General features: G+C 42.0%; 1 protein-coding gene across 1 annotated transcript; it reads left to right on the top strand.

Annotated features, from left to right (window-relative positions):
- Positions 1 to 955: 955 nt before the first annotated feature.
- LAMP5 (lysosomal associated membrane protein family member 5) lies at positions 956 to 18,884 on the top strand. The gene is made up of 6 exons (XM_003933208.4): positions 956 to 1,588; positions 2,154 to 2,326; positions 2,705 to 2,836; positions 2,961 to 3,066; positions 4,769 to 4,957; positions 16,819 to 18,884. The coding sequence occupies exons 1-6, from the start codon at positions 1,525 to 1,527 to the stop codon at positions 16,995 to 16,997; spliced, it is 843 nt and encodes a 280-aa protein (XP_003933257.1). The 5' UTR covers positions 956 to 1,524; the 3' UTR covers positions 16,998 to 18,884.
- The last annotated feature ends 468 nt before the right edge of the window (positions 18,885 to 19,352 follow it).

Raw genomic sequence — 19,352 nt, 5'->3', positions numbered from 1 at the left:
TGTGGCAGATATGTGAGAATATAATTATACTTAAAACAGCATTCTACAATTTCAAGAATGTGAATTAATGATAGAGATTTTAGGTTTCAGATCATTATTTGATATTGAAAAAAATTCTGGAAGTCAAAATATGAAGTAAAAATATTCTATAAGAAGAAATGAAGATAATCTTTACCCAGCTAAAGCATGTGAGTTTTCTATTTTAATTCTAACTGATCATTTGACATTTTGGAAGGTCATTTAATTTATTTTAGCTTCAGTTTTGGGGTATGTACAACCATAATAACTCTTAATCTTTCCTTGCCTACCCTCTAAGGTTGGAGAGAATCAAATTACATAACGCGGGTGAAATATTTTGCAATTTTTCATTTAATATGACACTGTTTGTTTTATTACATTATATTACTGATGCAACATTTATTTGCATCATAAAATATCCTCTAAGGAATAAAATATTTGGACATCACTACAATTAATGAGGACTGCACGTGTATTTTTGAAAGCCATATTCTGATTTATAGAGCAAAAATAAAAAATAAGCAAGCTACCAAATATGTAAATATAGGAATTAGCCCAGTAGTATTTGTTTTTCCGTTCCACTAGAGGCTTTAGAGTAATGTCAGTGTGTGTTTTTCTTACATAACTATGTGACATTACTTAGGGCATAATTCTAAATATTCTCTTAAAAACTTCTGATTTGCTTGCATCCCTTCTTCACAGAGTGGTCACAATATAATGCGGGAGGGTAAATGACCCCAGAGTTCAGAGTTCTCACGTACCCAGGAGCAAAATTCACAGAAAAATAAGCCCACATGGAGCTACTGCATTGTCTGATGGCCTCGTTTGAGGAGGTGTCAATTTAACTTTAAACCCATGAGCTTATTGAGAGCAGGGGAGAGAAGGGGATGTCTCCAAATGCAGGAAACTGTTGCCATAGCATTTTCTCTCTCTATTCCTGCATAGCCCTCTTCCCCCAAAGCAGCAACAATTTTTGATCTACCGTTTCTTTTAGGAACCAGATGCATTTTCAGAAGACAGTACTCCAGTAATATGATATCTACACTACATAATAACTGTACCTGGTAAGAAGATTTAATAAGTCTGAGGGTGGTGCTAAGTTTCTCAGAACAGACTCATCTTTGCGGATGCAATTGCAGAACAGGAAACAGACCCAGGGAGGATTTTTTGGCCCCCTCCAAATCTCATTGGCCCTCCTCACAAGCCAAGCCACAGCCACTCCTGCCACACAACCGGATTGCTTTCAGCACTCGCAGCCGTGGACAGCTCCCTCGCCGCGCGGTCGTTTTCTCTGCAGTGAGCGGATTTGCTCTGCCAGCAGCTGTCGGTGCCGCACTAGACACCGAGTCCTAGCCAGCGCTCACAGAATACGCGCTCCCTCCCTCCTCCTTCTCTGGCCCCCGCCCCTCGCTCACCCCGGCCCACTCCAGAGGCGACTTTGAGGGATTCCCTCTCGGGCGGCCTCTGCAGCAGCACAGGCTGCAACTCATTCGCTGCACTGCAAGTATGGATCTCCGAGGAAGAGCGGTCCCCAGCGTCGGCAGACTTCGAGTTCTCTTGATGCTGTTCCGTGAGTAGCGTTTTGGCGACTGGGAGGACGGGATGCCCTCTTTGCAGAGAACAGAGCCGGCAAAGTAAAGCCAATTAAGACCAAAAAAAAAAAAAAAAAAAATACGGCCCTTATGTCATACGGGTTTTTTTTTTTTTTTTTTCTTTTGGGGGAGGAGGGAGAGCCTTCCCTGCCGGTGGCAGGGAATTCCCCTGAGAGCCATACACCTGTGTGATATATTCCAGACAGAGCCTAGATAGGCCAGCTTCGTGGAGTCAGAGCATTGGCAAGAAAGATTTAGTTTAAAATCCCAAGAAGTAGAAAACGGCCAGCAATATTACAAACTAAGTCATGATTTTTTTAAAAAAATATTTTTTAAATTATATTTTCATTATAAATTAACAGGGGAAGGAAGAATGAAGCTTGTTAGACACAGGCTAGAGAAATGGCTCATACAGCACACAACTGCTGGCAGAGAACTTTGTCACTCCAAAGCCTGCAGACCACTGTCTCCCCATCTTAGCGCCCAAGACGCGTGGGCTCACTGAGCCCTGAACTGATGGAATTTGTTTTGTTCGTTCCGCAGATACAATGGCTCAAATCACGGCAGAACAAGAAGTGGAAAATCTCTCAGGCCTTTCCACTAACCCTGAAAAAGATATATTTGTGGTGCGGGAAAATGGGACGACGTGTCTCATGGCAGAGTTTGCAGCCAAATTTATTGTACCTTATGATGTGTGGGCCAGCAATTACGTAGACGTAAGGAATCTTTTTCCCCCAGCTTGCTCGTAGGGCTCCAGGGCCAAGGGCACACCCTTCCTTATGGCCCTTCAAAGACCTGGGTCGCCCGCCTTCTTCCCCACACCCCTGCAGGCTGCTCCCGAATGCTGCATGGGGGTTCCAGCTTGTAACGCCTTCTGCTCTCCTTGCCTGCTTTGAAAATAACCCCTCTTCTCTCCGCTTCCCCTATCGGCTGGGGCTGCTGGTAAAGCATCTAACCGCATGTTCCCGGAACCTGGCATGCGCGCGCGCAAAGGAGCGCCCAAGCGTGCAACCCAGAGTTTGGACGCGCCGCCCTTTACAGCCCCCACCCCGGGTCGGGCGCGCTGAGGGGGCGCGGGGCGTCTGTGTTCCCAGCTGATCACAGAACAGGCGGATATCGCGCTGACCCGGGGAGCTGAGGTGAAGGGCCGCTGTGGCCACAGCGAGTCGGAGCTGCAAGTGTTCTGGGTGGATCGCGCGTACGCACTCAAAATGCTCTTTGTAAAGGTAACTCAGACCCGCGTGGGCAGAGGGGCCGCAGGCTCTGCGTGGGTGTGGGAAGTGGCGGCCCCTGGGTTTAAGAACCCAGACGCTGCGGAGGCGATTGAAGCGCGCCTCCCCGGCTCAACAGGAAAGCCACAACACGTCCAAGGGACCTGAGGCGACTTGGAGGCTGAGCAAAGTGCAGTTTGTCTACGACTCCTCCGAGAAGACTCACTTCAAAGACGCAGTCAGTGGTGAGTAGAGGCTGGCAGGACTGGGGAGGGAGCCTGGGAACTCGAGGAGCAGGCTTGGAGAGAGAATTCCTTGGGTTTTGGAAACCGTTCCTGGCTTTGCCGCTCCCAGGCCAAGGCATCCTCGGCTTGCTCTTTAGGGGTGAAAGGGCGGGAGCGCCGGTGAGTCTTCTGGGTCTCAGGCCCTGTAGATCCGCAAGGAACCGCAGGCTTGGGGACCCATCCATCACCCATAGCTTGATCCTAGATAAGACGTCCCTTGAAGGCCTGTGGTTCCCTGACTGCTTCAGGACGACCTCTTATGATTTGGCCTTTGAAGGAGCACGAAGAAGGGCAAAGCTGTATTTTAATTTTCTTCAGCACCCTGGTTTTGTTTCTCATGCGCTGAAACTGCAAGGAGGCAGTGCGACTTTCCTTTTCGGCCAGGATGTGATGGCCTTCAGTGTCTTTTTTGCGCATGGCAGCATGGCTCTCACGGGATATTAAGTCGCCGACTGCAGCCACCTGAGAGTGGACTCTGCACCATCTATAATTTACTAGCGTTTCTGGCCCATCCCTCTGACAACTCACCCAGATCCTCCAAAAATATCCCCAACAAGAGGAGCATTCATCCCCCAAATAACAATATTCCTATCTGCAGGCACCATCAAAGACCACATTTAAATGGATTTTGTTCTTTATAAGTTGTCTGTTTCACTAGTAATGAGGCCTTTTGTCACCCAGGCACCTGAGTTGGGAAAATATTTTTATTGAACACATAAAAATACATGTGTCATCTTTCCCCTTTCACCCCCTTTTTTGTCATCACAGTAAAAGGAGGAATTTTTTTCTTTTTCATCAAAGTTTAGATGCAAGATGTTCCCCAGTTAAATTAGAACAAAAAGGAAAAAGGAAAACCCAAAACTTAGGTCAGAAAAGAAGCAGTGGGAGGCAGACCTTCAGAGGGGATGTATGTGTGTGACAAGCACCCAGAGGACCAGCAATCTGTCTGGCTTTGTTGAGGAAGATATTTTATTCTTTGCCAGGCCAGTGTGAAATGTGGAAAACCCTCACTGTTCTTCTGTATCTTTGGAATCTCCATTGTTTGGGGTTTTTTTTCTTTCTTTCTTTTTTGAAGTGGTGTCTTGCTCTGTCCACCAGGCTGGAGTGCAGTGGCACCATCCCAGATCACTGCAGACTGGAGTGAGCTACTGGGTTGAGAGATTCTCCCACCGCAGTTTCCCCGGTAGCTAGGACTACAGGCATGTGCCATCATGCCAGACTAATTTTGTAGTTTGTGTGTGTGTGTGTGTGTGTGTGTGTGTGTGTGTGTTTGTAGGGATAGAGTTTCACTATGTTGTTCAGGCTAATCTAGAAATCCTGGACTGAAATGATCCTCCCACCTTGACCTCCAAAAGTTCTGGAATTACAGGTAGGATCCACCATGCCCAGCACAGGGGTTTTTAGGTATCACTCTCCTCTTTGAAAAATGAATTCCAAATTAATCCTGAAAGAGCTCTGGCTCTCAACAGAATAGGTGTGTTTGTCCTTCACCACTTGATGCCGTTTGTAGAGCCCTAGCCCTGGCAAGGGAACAGAGAGAACAGGAGGGGTGTGGGATCTGGAACTGAGAGGCAATAGCCACCTCTCTGGCACATTAGGTTAGGAACAAAGAGGATTCTGCCAGCAAGAGGGGCCTAACTATTGCTTTGGGCCCTTGCTGTAGCTGGGAAGCACACAGCCAACTCGCACCACCTTTCTGCGTTGGTCACCCCAGCTGGGAAGTCCTATGAGTGTCAAGCTCAACAAACCATTTCACTGGCCTCTAGTGATCCACAGAAGACAGTCACCATGATCCTGTCTGCAGTCCACATCCAGCCTTTTGACATTATCTCAGATTTTGTCTTCAGTGAAGGTAAGTTCGTGGTGGGGGTGGAGGGGAAGAAGACTCCGTCGATTTCAGGAAGTATGGGAGAGGGACATACCAGGGCTGCAGGATGTTGCACTTGGATTTCCTCTAGGTTGAAACGACATTGCTGGCCTCTAATAATTTTCAAAGACTAAAAAAGCAGTAGGCTGAATGTATGGACTTTTATCAGTAGCTCTTCCTTTCTCCCTCCCACACTCCTCCCCTTCTTCCTTCTCTTGAGTCCTTTCTTCTCTTCTTCCCTTTGTTTCTTTCTTTTCTCTTCTTTACCTTCTTCCCTTCCCTCTTATATTTAATCTTTTCCTCTCTCCCCATCTTCTTTCCTTTGCCAAAAGATGAACCCTTGCAGGGAGCAAGATTTAAAAACTCACCTTGGAAAAAACTGTAATTTTGATGCAAACTTCCCAAGGAGGAAGAGCTAAAAATCTTCAAGAAGTCGGTTAATCTAGAGAGCTATGGATTGGGGAAGGACCTTTGCCTTTCTGAGCCTCAGTTTCTTCTTCTCTTGGATACTTCTAGCTGTAGGTTCTGCTGCTTTCAGTCCAAGTTTCTGTGCATCCAGAATGCAGTGGGAGTGTTTGTGTATGCACAGGTCATCAACTCACTAATTCTTTCCACCAAGCACCTTCGTAAGGAGGATGTCCCTAAGCTCCAGGGAGGGAAGAGTTCCTGAAGGCTTTGTCATTTAACCCCAGCTGCTTCTGTGGAGAGTGTGGAACAAGGCTGTCTCTCAGTCTATTTAGCCCCTGAAAGGGAACCCAGCTATGCTGTGGCAGGTTCAGTTCATTCTTCTGTTCTCAGCACCCCTGTAGAGGTAGGGCACAAGGGTAGTCAAGATTTCTGCAATTTGTTCAAGTCTAGCAGCAATTTACGTTGGGCAAGTGTGGGATAAGTGAATTCAATTCATTTATTCTCTCTCCCTCACAAAGAAAGTTATTCAATTTTATATTCTTACTCTATATGGATTTAAAAAATCAGGAAACATTCTGATTGCTTTGTTTGTGCCTTTCTTTGGTTTGGTGACCCCCAGGTGAATACAACATTACCAATGTTCAGGATATTAGGGAATCTCCACCTTTGTCATCTCTGATCATTTTCTGAGATATTTAGCTTTCATAAAATGCAGCTTCCACTCAACCTATTACTGAGTAGAATGTATCACCTTCCACCTTGATTATTTAGAAAGCATTTGAGAACTCCTAAGTTAAATTGCCTTTAAGAAAAGGAGCCACTTCTTATTTATTTTTATATTATTAGCACCTAATACAGTGTTTGACAAATTGCAGATGTCCAGTTAACTTTGGTCGAATTTATATTTTGATAGTGTGGATTCAATTAGTGGAGACTTCCAAATGCTGCCATGTCATGCAAATCAGAATGTAATAAATTTAGTAAAGCAGTGTCACACCTGTTCAGGTGGAAGGATGAGCTTTCCCATGTTGTTTTTTCTACAAAATTGAAGCTACTAAACTTTGTCAAGACCTTAACAGTTTTAAAAAATATATTTGTTTATGAAAGTATTTATAAAATATAATAGTGTCTTTCTTAAACTGAAAATATTAAATGTAATCAAATATAATTTGACTTATTATGATTATTGATGACAAGGGATTTATTATGAAAAAATTGGACTATGTAATATTAGTCCCCAGTCCCCAGGACCCTACCATAAATGCTTTTGAGTTTATATGGGTACTCTTAATAGTTGATAATGACTTTCCAGTTTTTGCTGACTAGCTGTTACTGGCACCTCTTTATTTCTACCACCAGGGCTATAATTGCTGCTTCTCCTGGCTCCATACCATTCTGTGTTATTTCTAAGTTGTTGCTTTATAGTTGCCTATGGCCTGAGAAATCAAACCTCATAGATTTTTAGAATTGTGTATAAAGTAAAAATAAATACTGAATAAGGAGCAGAGCGGCTTTCCTAAAAATCAGTAAATTTCATTGCATGGAGTAAATGGCATCTTTTGTTTAGAAACCAATTTTGATCCACTTCAAGGTCCTAGATAGGGAAAGCTGCTGGATAGACAAAGAGAATTTGTAACCATATATAACTTCCTACATGCATATAGAAAAAGCACAAGCAAATGGCACTTGTCTCAGCCCAGGCTTTTCTGGGTAATAATTAGGATGTTCTCTTTTGTATGGTGTCCCCAGGCTTACGCCTTGACATTCCTGGGAGGAGGCAAGCTTCATTCAGAATCACTCACTGGATCAGTGTGCCTTTGTGTAGCTGAATTTCTTTTTTTTTTTTTTTTTTTTTGTTCCTGGCTCCTCCTGTCTGTGCCTCTTAGCACCTGCCCCAACTGTATTTTGTAAGAGATCATTATTTTCGATTTGGTGGAATTTTATAGATTTCTTGTGAGTGCCTCTTCAGGATCTAGCACTGGGCCTTTATCCCTAGATTATAAGCTTCTGGGATTTTCAGTGTGTGGGTGTGAGTGGAGCATGCCTGCGTGGGGAGGGAATATTATGTCATATATCTGCATACCCATCCACTGCAGGGGTGTGTTTGTGTGTTCATGTGTGTGTGTGTGTGTGTGTGTGTGTTTGGACCGTGGCCATCGTCTAGCATAGCAAAATGGTTTCCTGTGAAGAGTCGATTCCCTGTGTAAGGGGGTCATACATTGCAGTCTTCACACTTGTCTACTGAATAGACCTTATGAGAAAGTCAAGAAAGAGTCAGTGAAGTCGGTAAGTGGACACTCACAAGGACTGAGAGCAGCCCAAATGGGGTTTGACGTCTTTATCATGTGAGTCCCTTTAGTGCATTGCACTTGGCTATTACACTGATCACCAAACAAAAGTCTCTTAGCCCAGCAATGTGCTCATGAACCTTCAGCTGCAATGTGCAACAACTGTGGTGATATTGTTAGTATGCAGAGTTGGGGTCGCTAGGTCTGAGAGTGGGCCCCACGAGGCTCCATTGCTAGCAAGGTCTCAGGTGATGTTGCTGCCCATGGAGCCTTAGAACTCCAAGGCCCTGTCTTATCAATGGGTAACAGCTGTTGCATGAGGTTTCAAGGAGTATACAAAGCAGGCAGGCTCTAAATAACTGCAAATTTACTTGTTTAAGCTATTTTTAAAATAATTGGTTGTGTAAAAATTTGGGAGTTTGGTGCCAACAGGCTTTTGAGCTAACAGTCTCAGCCTGCAGTGAAGAAATAAACCACCTAGAGGCCGAAACACAGAGCCTGTCTTTGGCTTGTTTATTTACCAAATACACTCTGTATAGCAACTATCACCTCTGCAACAGCAGCTATCACCCCTGCAATTTGAGGCACTGTTTCTCATTTGGGGTTGATCGCCTTGTTCTTTCACAGTTAATTAATTCTTGAGGGCCTCATTCAAAGACCCACAATTCCCTTTGAGTGCCCCATCTGATTTCTGGCTGAGATGAGATAGGGTATGTGTCCCTGGGAGGGAACAAATCAGCCTGAGTATTCTAGTAGCTTGAGTAAAAGGAAACTTTTATGTATGATATCAAAAAAAAAAAAAAAAAAAAAAACCATAATAGAATAGGAGGCCTACCTCTATTTCCCTTTATTCAGGATTCAGGTCTAATAGGAATTTAAAAGACATCACATATCGGCTGGTCCCTTTTAAATTCTCTCCCAGGTGGCAAACAAAACAAAACAAAACAAACAGACCTTCAGAAAGATACCGAGATCCCCATTTACAATGGAGCAGCTGAGGCACAGAGAGGTGAAGTGGCTTGGTGAAGTCTTCTCTCCTAGAACCTGTCTTTCAGGATCAGAGCCTTTGCCCCAGTGTCTCGGGGCCACAGCTGCTTCTGAGTAGCAGTAATCAACATGTGAATGTGAGAGGCATTTACAGAGTTTGTTGGGTACCCCCAAATTCATGAGCTTTTTATTATTGTTCTTAGCATCATGATTGGGAGATGCCACCTAATCTGTTTTTTACCCAGATCTGTGAGAACTTTAGTGTTAGTGGAAATGAACATGGCTTACATTTCTCTATCTACTCACCATCCCCCAGTACAGCGTCCTGTGGCAAGCTGTCATATCACAAATACATGAAGGGTTTGCTGATCCAGAGCATTGTAGACCTGTGATTTACCTAGCACTTCCCAGTTAAGAAACATGCCACCCTAGATAGTTGGTCCTCAGGGCCTCCTGAACAAGCAACCAAAGGGAAACAATCTGTTACTAACACAGCTGAGAACTGTGTTGAGATCTCCAAGATGGAGCCCCACCCTAGGGCAATGGAGTTAGCCAGTCATAGAATTCTATGCTTCAGATGCTGTCCTCTGGAGAGAGCACAGGACATACCTCAGAATTATCTCAACTGAGGGTGGGCAAACTGGTTGTTTACCCACCAACTGCCATCTATCACTGATGGCTGCTGTGGAAGCATTAACTCCCTGGGACTTCTGACCTGCTTTGTAGTCAAAACCTGTTGGTATATATGGGACTGGTGAATGCCAAAAGAAGAATGGACAGTGTCTATGTCCACTACACCTAGGTAATGGGATAGAAGAACTTTTTCTGCCTCATTGTAACTTTCAGTCTAGTGAGATAGGGTGCATACAATGCATGTCATGTTATCCAGTGGCATGAAACAATACTTGCCCTTAATATTTTTCTTCTCTAATACTTACATCTTTGTTTTTTTTTGTTTGTTTGTTTGTTTTTTTGTTTTTTTTTGAGATGGGAGTGCAGGCTGGCCTTGAACTCCTGGGCACACAAGCCTGAGTACCTCAACCTCCCAAGTTAGCTGGGTGGTGATGTCACTGTGCCCAGCTAGTACTTACATCTTGATGAGGGTATCAGCTTGTCTTCAGTCAAAGATCTCCAAAGCCCGCTTATCTTAACAGCCTCTCAGTATACAAAATACATTTTGCTGATAGTTACGGGAGTTCAGAGCCAGCCAAGGGAACATATAGAAAGAGGGTCAGACCCTTTCTCTCTCTTGCCCTGCCAAACAACAGGGGAAAACACAGCCAGCAGAAAGCTTGCCTCCCTCTTGAAACAGAAACAGTCCATGGTGCTAGAAGAGCCTGGAGGAAGTAGACAGCTTGCCTCTGTTTCCACTGCATATCCCAGTGCCGTTCCCTGGGGGAGCAATGAAGAGCTTTTTTATTTTATCTCAGGGAGTCAATACAAGGTTAAAATGCTGTCGTGAAATGAAACAAAATAAAACACATATCTAGCAACCAGCACCTGAGATCAATGATGATTTTAGTGGGTTAAGGGTTGAGGAGACGTCTGTTGGCAACTGGCAGCTGGCAATAGATTATGCCTTTGCTGTTTGTTTTGTCTTCCTCTGGCTCTTTCCAATGACGGGACTGGTCTTTTCCAGCCCAGGCCACTTACCCTGGGCCCCTGTAGTGTGTACTCCAGAGCCCTGAGTCCACCAAGAGCCGAGGCACGAAGACCCCTAAGTCCTGTGAAAGTGGACGGAGAGTCAGGGGTTCAGGAAGATCTGAAGCCAGATGTGATCCAGGCTCAGCCCACAGATGCTCTTCTCCCGGGCAGAAATCAGGGGCCTTCCCTGTTTTGTTATCTGTGGGTTGTATAATCAGTTTATAGTACAGGATTTTAACCCTGGGGTATACAGGGTTTATAGATACAATTCAGAGGAAAAAATTATACCTTCATTTTCACTGACTTCTGATTAATATTTGGCTTTTTCTGTTTATAAATGAAGGTGACAGACCACAGTAGTATTAGCAGTACCTGTGACTGTCACCAATAGAAATCATAGAAATTTTCATCTCACATTAGTGTGTGCAGATCTTGCAAAGTAATATTTATGCTTCTCACTGCTTTACAATCATAGCCCACATATATGTGTTCTAATAGGGAAGTATAGGTATTGCTGTATCTGAAATTCTTTTGAAAATATTTGATGGCTGAACTTCAGTTTCCCTTGTAATCGTATTTTATTTTTTATGCATTCATAAACATTATTCTGAGAAGGGGGTCCTTGGTTTTACTATACTTGCACAAAAAAGATTACCACCTTTGCTTTAGGGGGTCATGAGCAGCATTGTATTAAATAAAACAGAATAGAACAGAACATAAATTATTAGATGTGTAAAGCAAGGATAACTATTGTTTGTCAAACTTCTGCTTTAGATCTCTGTGTGTACATATGCTCTAAGCTGTCATGTAAAATATTGTTCGCCTCCCTCCCCCCACCATGGATCATAGGCAGAGATTGTCTTAAGCCTGAAAGGAAAAAGCATGTCCTGCTTTTATGGAGTCATAATCTCTCATCTAAAACCCATATTGAACTGAAAAAAAAAAAGAAAGAAAATCTTGGTGCTAGATCATTTTCAGAATTCAGTATATTTTAGACTTTAGGAAGACTATACAGTGAGCGGTTTATATATTACATAAGACCACAGAAGAGTTAGGGCAGCTCCATGCAATCAAATGTATCTCTGGTTCCTATAGTGAAATATGTGAAAGGTCATACTAAGGAGGTGACTGAGAACTACAAGCAGCCTCACATTAGACAAAGTCAGGTTTTGCTGCCAAATGAATGCTTATATAGTACCATTGGTTTTCAGAGCTTCTCAGTATACAAAATTCATTTCAAAATGGATTTTGAAACAGTGGATAAGAAAGTGGACTCAAGAATTTCTTTTTATTTGACCACTTACGGAATAAGTGTTGGTAAGTGTGGGATTTGGTATTATCCGTGATACTTTTTGACATCTCCATAGTTGATATCCTCTTTATATTTCCCTTTACTGTGGTATGATTAATTCTGTTTTTTCCTAAAGCTACAAATGATGATCGTCTGATAAACAAATCACGATTATATTCTAAGCATATTTTTTCTTTCCCTTTATTTTACCAGACTATATCATCTTTTTCTCTATTTTTCTTCATGGGATATGAGACATTCTTTTTATTATCCATTTTAAAATAATACTTTTGGTACTTGAGCTCCAAAGACTCCCATACTTAAAAGAAATGCATAGAAGACTTAAATGTGCAAGACTTCTATCTTTATAGTAAACGACGACAGAAAAGCTACCCTGTGCCCGGCACTGTGCTTGGCCTTCTGTAGTATGGCATTTGACACTCACAGCAACTCTGGAAAGTAGGTGTCATCTCGATTTTATAGGAAACTGAAGCTTAGGTAGATTAAAAGACTCGCCCAGGGTCAGGCATTGGAAGATCTGGGATCTGAGCCCACTGCCATCTCTCTCCTTCACAGTGTTCCATTACATCTACTCTGGCTTGATGTGATAATTTGGATCCATGAAGACCACTAAAAGTTCATCTATCTATTTCTACAGCTATATCCATGTATATATCTATTTATTCATTTTTATGATATTAGCAAAGAGAAGAGAGAAAACATGACTTTACAAATTGGTCAAGGTCATTTAACGCACTATCCCCAGATTCTTCCCAGTTCAACTCCAACCTCCCTTCCTCCCTGTCCTGAACACTTGTAGTTGTGACCACACAGAACACCACCCATCTGTGTTCTCCAGTGGTTTTGCTACATAAGCTCTTGCTCCCAGACAAAACTCTTTCTCCATTGCATCTCCCCTTCTGCCTAGGGAAGTAGATTCTGTATTTGGGGCTCCTGACTGATTGTTTGCCTGGGTAACTAGAGTGCAAACAGGAAGAAATGAGCTAAAACCATGATCTGACAGGGTAGGTAACTGTGAAATTGCTCTGCAGGCAGGAGAGTTAAGAAGGGAAGAGGCATAGGCAAGAGTCACAAAGGCAACCTTGCAAAGATGCTTGGTGCCTACTCAGGCAGCAGCCTGCAGTGGTGCATAGATGAGAGTCTGAAGGCCCTGAGGCCTTTGCTATTGTTTTTGTGAGATAATTTATTATTATTATTATTTTTTACCATTTAACACAGACTTAGCCTTGTCACTAAATAATTTGAAATCGATGTATTTCTTCTTAATATTTTTTAAATTCTTTGTTTCTATTCAATGTATTGTATTAAGCAAGAAAAAATGGCATGAGGTTGCCACTAGCACGTGCAAGCCAATCAAACCCTGCAGTCTACGCTAACATTACCTGGGCAACAGTGTTATCGTGTAGAAAATAAATAACCTTTGTTGTTAACAAAATTCCTACCCTGCATGATCCCGTTTCTACGCATTGTTCTCTTCAAAGAGGTATCATATTAGAGAAGAGCACCGCCACGCTGGCATGAAGTTCTAGGCCTGCTACTCTTTCTGATATGCTGTGTTCTCTCAGGTCTTGTCTCTGGAGCAATGAGTGTATTGGTCCAGGGTGACCCTCAGAGTGTTGGGACTCATTAAAACAGAATCAAGGAGTGGGGGATAAAAAGTTTCCTACTAAATCTTTTTCAACCGTTTGGTTGTGATAAGAAGAAAGACTCAATTTAGTCTTAGTAAGTCCTTAACATTTCTCTGCCATTTGCCAAACTGTCTTTTAAAAAGCTATTTCTAGAAGAATTTATTTTTCTATTATATATGTGTATTATATAGACGCATATACATATATGTATGTGTACAAATATAAAACAATTGTATTCAGGTATAATTGATGTACACATTTAAACATGTGATTTAATAAATATTGACTTATGAATACACCTGTGAAGCCATCACCACAATCAAGAAATCAATGTATTCATTACCCAGGAAAGCTTCCTCATGCCCCTTTATAATAAGTGTGCAGCTCATTGAATTTTCAGATGCTGGATGAACCTCTGCAACCAGCATGCCGATCAGGAAACTGAACGGAAAAACCCTCCTTCTTCCTGCTCCACCTTGGGATTCTGCAGCTTTTTTTTTTTTTTTTTTGGAGACGGAGTTTTGCTCTTGTTACCCAGGCTGGAGTGCAATGGCGCAATCTCGGCTCGCTGCAACCTCCGCCTCCTGGGTTCAGGCAATTCTCCTGCCTCAGCCTCCCGAGTAGCTGGGATTACAGGCACGCGCCACCATGCCCAGCTAATTTTTTGTATTTTTAGTAGAGTTGGGGTTTCACCATGTTGACCTCGTGTTCCACCTGCCTCGGCCTCCCAAAGTGCTGGGATTACAGGCGTGAACCACCGCGCCCAGCCTCTGCAGCCTTTTAATGCTGGTAATTCAGGTCCGATAAGTGCTGCCCCCGCTGCAGTGTTAAGTTTTGAGTTCAGATCGGGCTTCATTTACCCCTGGGCAAACCATTTATCATCTTTATGACTTGATTACCTTATGTATAAAATGAGTATAATAATATTGTCTGCCCCAGAGAGTTGTTATAGGAATTAAATGAGATAATCTTTGTGCTTAGAACTGACTGTTAATTTAGGGACTAGAAATGTTAAGTAGACAGCTTTTAAAAGATGTACATGTGAAAGTAAGTCTCCATTAATTGTTAATTATTAGAGAGGAAAGCTCATCCCTCTTCCTTTCTGCTGATCTCAGGCAAGGTGAGAGAAGGGACTACATCAGTGGGGATTCAGGCGGAGATTGGCATACAGTAGGTACTTAAATAAATGTTTAATTGGTCTTCTGGACTGAAAAACTTGATATTTATGAAGAGACATATGAAGCTTGTTTATTTTTCACTCGTGGCTCCTGATTTTGGTTAAAAGGCCACCAGTTACCCACGAGAAGCAAATGAGCCTGTTCTGGATTCTAGGAATGCAATGCTGGTTAGCCTGACAAACTGAGCACTAGAAGGCCTCCCAATAACCACCTTTATTAGAAGGTAAAAAATGGAGACTCAGCACTGTGATGCTATCTTTAATTTTAGGAGGGTGAAAATGAATCAACGCTGAGGTGCCGCTAACATTTGTGTTCTTGATCTAGATGCTGGTTACATGGGATGTTCATTTGTAAAAATTCATCAAACTCTATACTTACTTACAAAATATAGTATAATTTACGTATACTACATGCACTCCTACATTTATCCCAGCATTAGGCACAATGGCAAAGTTATAGCATCAACCTAAGTGTCCAACAACAGATGAATGGATAAATAAAATGTGGTGTATATACACGACTGAATGCAATTCGGCCATTGAAAAAAGTGAGTTTGTGTCATTTCCAACAACGTGGATGGCACTGTAGCATTGAATTAAGTGAAATAGCCAGACACAGAGAGAAAAATATTGCATGTATTCCCTCATACATAGGAACTCAATAGATTGATCTCAGGGAGGTAGAGAGATACCAGAGGCTGGGAAGGATGTGTGTGTGTGTGTGTGTGTGTGTGTGTGTGTGTGTGTGTATGCGTGTGTGTGTGTGTCTGTGTGTGTGTGTGTGTGTGTTGGGGAGAGTGGAATAAAGAGAGATTGGTTAATGGTTACAAACATATAGTTCAATCGGAATAAATTCTAATGTTCAATAGCAGAGTAGGGTGTCTATAGTTAACAACCATGTGTTGTACCTTTCAAAACAGCCAGAAGTGACGACTTGAAACATTCTCAACACATAGAAATGATAAATGCTGGAGGTAATGAATATCCTAAATTCTCAGAACTGATCATTACAGTGTATGCATGTAACAAAATATCACATGCATCCTATAAATATGTATGAATAGTGTGTATCAATAAAAAAAAAAGTAATGAACAAATCTAAAGTGTATGGTTCAATGCTTTTGTGCCGATATTTGCAACCATGTAAACATCACCGAGCTATCTAGGTGATAGTCTTCCATCACAGGTGAAAGTTCCTTTGTGTTTTCTTTCCCCAGATGTAAGCACATTCTGACTTCTATCACCATTATTTACCTGTTTTTGAACTTCATATAAATGGAATCATACAGTATAGATACACTCTTTTGTGTCTGGCAATTTTCTGTCAGCATAATATTCCTGAGATGCATCCATTTTGTTATGTGTAGCCATAGTTCATTCCTTTGTATTACTGACTAGTGTTCCATTATATGAATATATACCATGATTTATCCATTCTATTTTGATGGACATTTTGGTTGTACCTTTAGGCTGTTATGAATAAAGCTGCAATGAAGATTTATGTTAGAGTCTTTTTGCGTTCATTATGTTTTCAAATACCTAGGAATGGAATGCTGGGTCTGTTTGTCTTTATTAGAAATTATAGAATAGTTTTGCAGACTGGTCACAACATATTCCAACAAGAGTATTATGAGTTCCAGTAATTCCACGTCATCACCAACACGTGGTACACGTGGTATTTTCAGTCTTTTTTTTTTTTTTTTTTTTTTTTTTTTTTGAGACGGAGTTTCGCTCTTGTTACCCAGGCTGGAGTGCAATGGCGCGATCTCGGCTCACCGCAACCTCCGCCTCCTTGGCTCAGGCAATTCTCCTGCCTCAGCCTCCCAAGTAGCTGGGATTACAGGCACACGCCACCATGCCCAGCTAATTTTTTGTATTTTTAGTAGAGACGGGGTTTCACCACGTTGACCAGGATGGTCTCGATCTTTCGACCTCGTGATCCACCCGCCTCGGCCTCCCAAAGTGCTGGGATTACAGGCTTGAGTCACCGCGCCCGGCCCTCAGTCTCTTTGAAAATTATATATTTTTATATAATTCTTTATGTGTACATATCACTAATAAAAGGTTAAAAATAAATCAACAATTTAAAAGGTAATGGTTGTATCTAATGGTGAAACTCTGAACATTTAAATAAATTATAAATTATCTGGATGTTTGGTTGACATCTGCCAGGAATCCAGTAACTAAATGTTGTCCTATTTAATCTATGTATTTGTATTACATATTATGTAGAAATATTAAGTGGTTAACCTTGGGTTTGGTTAGGGAAAACTGTTTCTGAAAAGTAGTCCCAAAGCTTCCTTGAGAAATCTTTTTTACCTTTATTTTCTTTTTGTTTTATAGAACTTATGATCCAGAATATTTTGACCAGAGCTCACTGCTTTTCTTCTTTCCCATTTCAGAGCATAAATGCCCAGTGGATGAGCGGGAACAACTGGAAGAAACCTTGCCCCTGATTTTGGGTCTCATCTTGGGCCTCGTCATTGTAGTAACACTTGCAATTTACCACGTCCACCACAAAATGACTGCCAACCAGGTGCAGATCCCTCGGGACAGATCCCAGTATAAGCACATGGGCTAAGGGGCCATCAGGCAGGCACCCCACATTCCTGTTTCCCCAACTGGATCAGGTAGAACAACAAAAGCACTTTTCCACCTCGTACATGGAATACACCAACATAGCTGCAATCAAACAGGCCTGGGTATCCGAGGCTTGCTTGGCTTGTGTCCATGCTTAAACCCAGGGATGGGGGAGACTCTTTTGGATTTGTAGGGTGAAATGGCAGTTATTCTCTCTATGCTGGGGAGGAAGGAGGGGGGTGCTCAGACAGCTTTCATGCTCATGGTGGCCATGTTGCTCTCCAGAGAGCAACAGGTGCCACTTGAAGCTGTATCTGGCCCCAAAATTTAGGGATTGAAAATATACTCTTTTGAGGAGGAAACCCTTTTAAATTCAGAAGAACAGGGGATGCTTTGCTCCCTTGGACACAGCTGGCTTATCCTATACAGTTGTCAATGCACACAAAATACAACCTCATGCTCCCTGCAGCAAGACCCCTGAAAGTGATCCATGCTTCTGGCTGGCATTCTGCATGTTTAGTGATTGTCTTGGGAATGTTTCACTGCTACCCGCATCCAGTGACTTCGTAGCACAAGAACACAACTAATGTAACTATGCAGAGTTGTTTGGACTTCTCAATGTGCCAGGTCCAAGTCGGGGGACCTGAAGAATCAATCCGTGTGAGTTTGTTTTTTGAAATGAATTAAAACACACTATTCTCCGGCCTTTGGCTGCTTTCTTGAAACAAGAAAACAAAGCTAAAATGGTTTCTTTGACATTTAGAGGAGAAAGAGGAAAAGATGAACATGGCTTTTGCATGTTTGCAAAAGGAAAAGTAAAGAGAGGGCAGGGAATCAATGAGGGGGAAGTTGGTTTTTCTAGGTGAAAAAACAGGGATTTATTCTGGCATCTCTCGACCAGTTGGTCTAATATTGCTTATGGTGGTTCTTGGTCTTGAGTTTGGCACTTCACTTTGGATTAAAAAGGTGGACTGGACACAGTAGTCTAAATTGAGCTCTATTTGAAGGAAAATTCCTAGAGAAATGCACATAGTTTGAATTTCATTCACTTTCTAAATAATCATTTTTTTTCCCAGGATATTTGAGTGGGAGTAGGCAATATCTTTTCTTTGGTTTTAGAGTGGGGCTTTCTCCCTCCACAAATACAATCTTCACCATATGAGAAGCAGCTCATGAATTCCTCTCCCTAAGTCTTCAAACTGCTCACAGTAGGGCATCTTCAGAAGTTCATTAACCCAGCAATCTCACTAAGTATCATCCAGTTGTTCTATTACCCATTTGTTTGCTGTTCTATTAACCACAATCCTTTAATCTTCATGATCTCTCTTCAGTGTCTGCCTGTTACCAGTGATGAAAAATCTCCAATTCCTCATAAAAATTGCTTGTTGCACACACACACACACAAAGATACCTTTGGTGCCAATGAAAACTCCAAAAGATGGTTAACTCCATGTGTATATTCATCTGTGATCTTCTCACCACCACTCCTCAAACTTGACGAACCCTTTCCTTTTTAGCATCCCATGTAATTTTTTAAAAACTTTTTATTTCTTATTTGGACCCATCTGAATATTTAGGGGAGAAATGGACAGTCAGATTTACCTAGGGCTTCACAAAAAATTACCATTCCCTTCTACAACCCTTTTGAAAAAGAAATCTTAAAATGTTCTGAGTCATATGTCTGAAAATTCCCTTGTGTGTGTGGTTTTTAAACTTGCTTTCAAAAAACATAAGCCTTATTATTAGTTTTGGAATTGTCATGTAATTACATAATTGTTATGTAAATATACATAAGACCTACATTGTTTTGAGCACCTATTGAGTACATGCTTAGTAGTGCCTATAAAGTAATAAACTTGACCTTAGATTCTACAGGGAAGGACTGACAAGAGCCCAAACGACACACAACATGTCATTCTCAAAATGTCACAGAGCCCTGGCTCTTTATAAAGTGTTGACTCATGACCACATCCCTGTGTCTAAGCTACTTCAATCTTTCTGAAATCCAAATATCAGTGATTTTTCTACTTGTTATGCGCAGGATGCATAAAAAGCCATTATTAAAATTACTGTTATGATTATCATTATCATTATTGTTTACCATGCCATTTTCACCTAGATATTTTAAAATTACATCTCAAACTCAACCTAGCTGCCTTTGAACCTTGCCTTGTTTCTCTCAGCCCTGTCTTCATCTTTATTATCAACTAAACACGATAAAGGGGAGCCTCATGACGCAGAGCAGGAGCAGTGGTCTCAGGACGCATCAGTGCCTGGCATTCTCCCAGCTCAGAGACTGACTCCACCCAGGCCTCAGCTCTGGACCCTCTCCATGCCCATTGTCATTGCCATTGTG

This window comes from Saimiri boliviensis, chromosome 9, assembly GCF_048565385.1.
Source record: "Saimiri boliviensis isolate mSaiBol1 chromosome 9, mSaiBol1.pri, whole genome shotgun sequence".
Classification (NCBI taxonomy): domain Eukaryota; kingdom Metazoa; phylum Chordata; class Mammalia; order Primates; family Cebidae; genus Saimiri; species Saimiri boliviensis.
Note: the sequence above shows the minus strand (reverse complement) of the source record. Positions and strands in the feature narration are given on the sequence as shown.

What these genes read in the sequence shown, in the direction of transcription:
- LAMP5 (XM_003933208.4), top strand. Translation starts at nt 1,525, where the DNA reads ATGGATCTCCGAGGAAGAGCGGTCCCCAGCGTCGGCAGACTTCGAGTT. An exon ending in CTTCAAAGACGCAGTCAGTG is followed by an intron (nt 3,067 to 4,768) that starts GTGAGTAGAGGC and finishes CCCTTGCTGTAG; the next exon opens with CTGGGAAGCACACAGCCAAC. An exon ending in AGATTTTGTCTTCAGTGAAG is followed by an intron (nt 4,958 to 16,818) that starts GTAAGTTCGTGG and finishes TTCCCATTTCAG; the next exon opens with AGCATAAATGCCCAGTGGAT.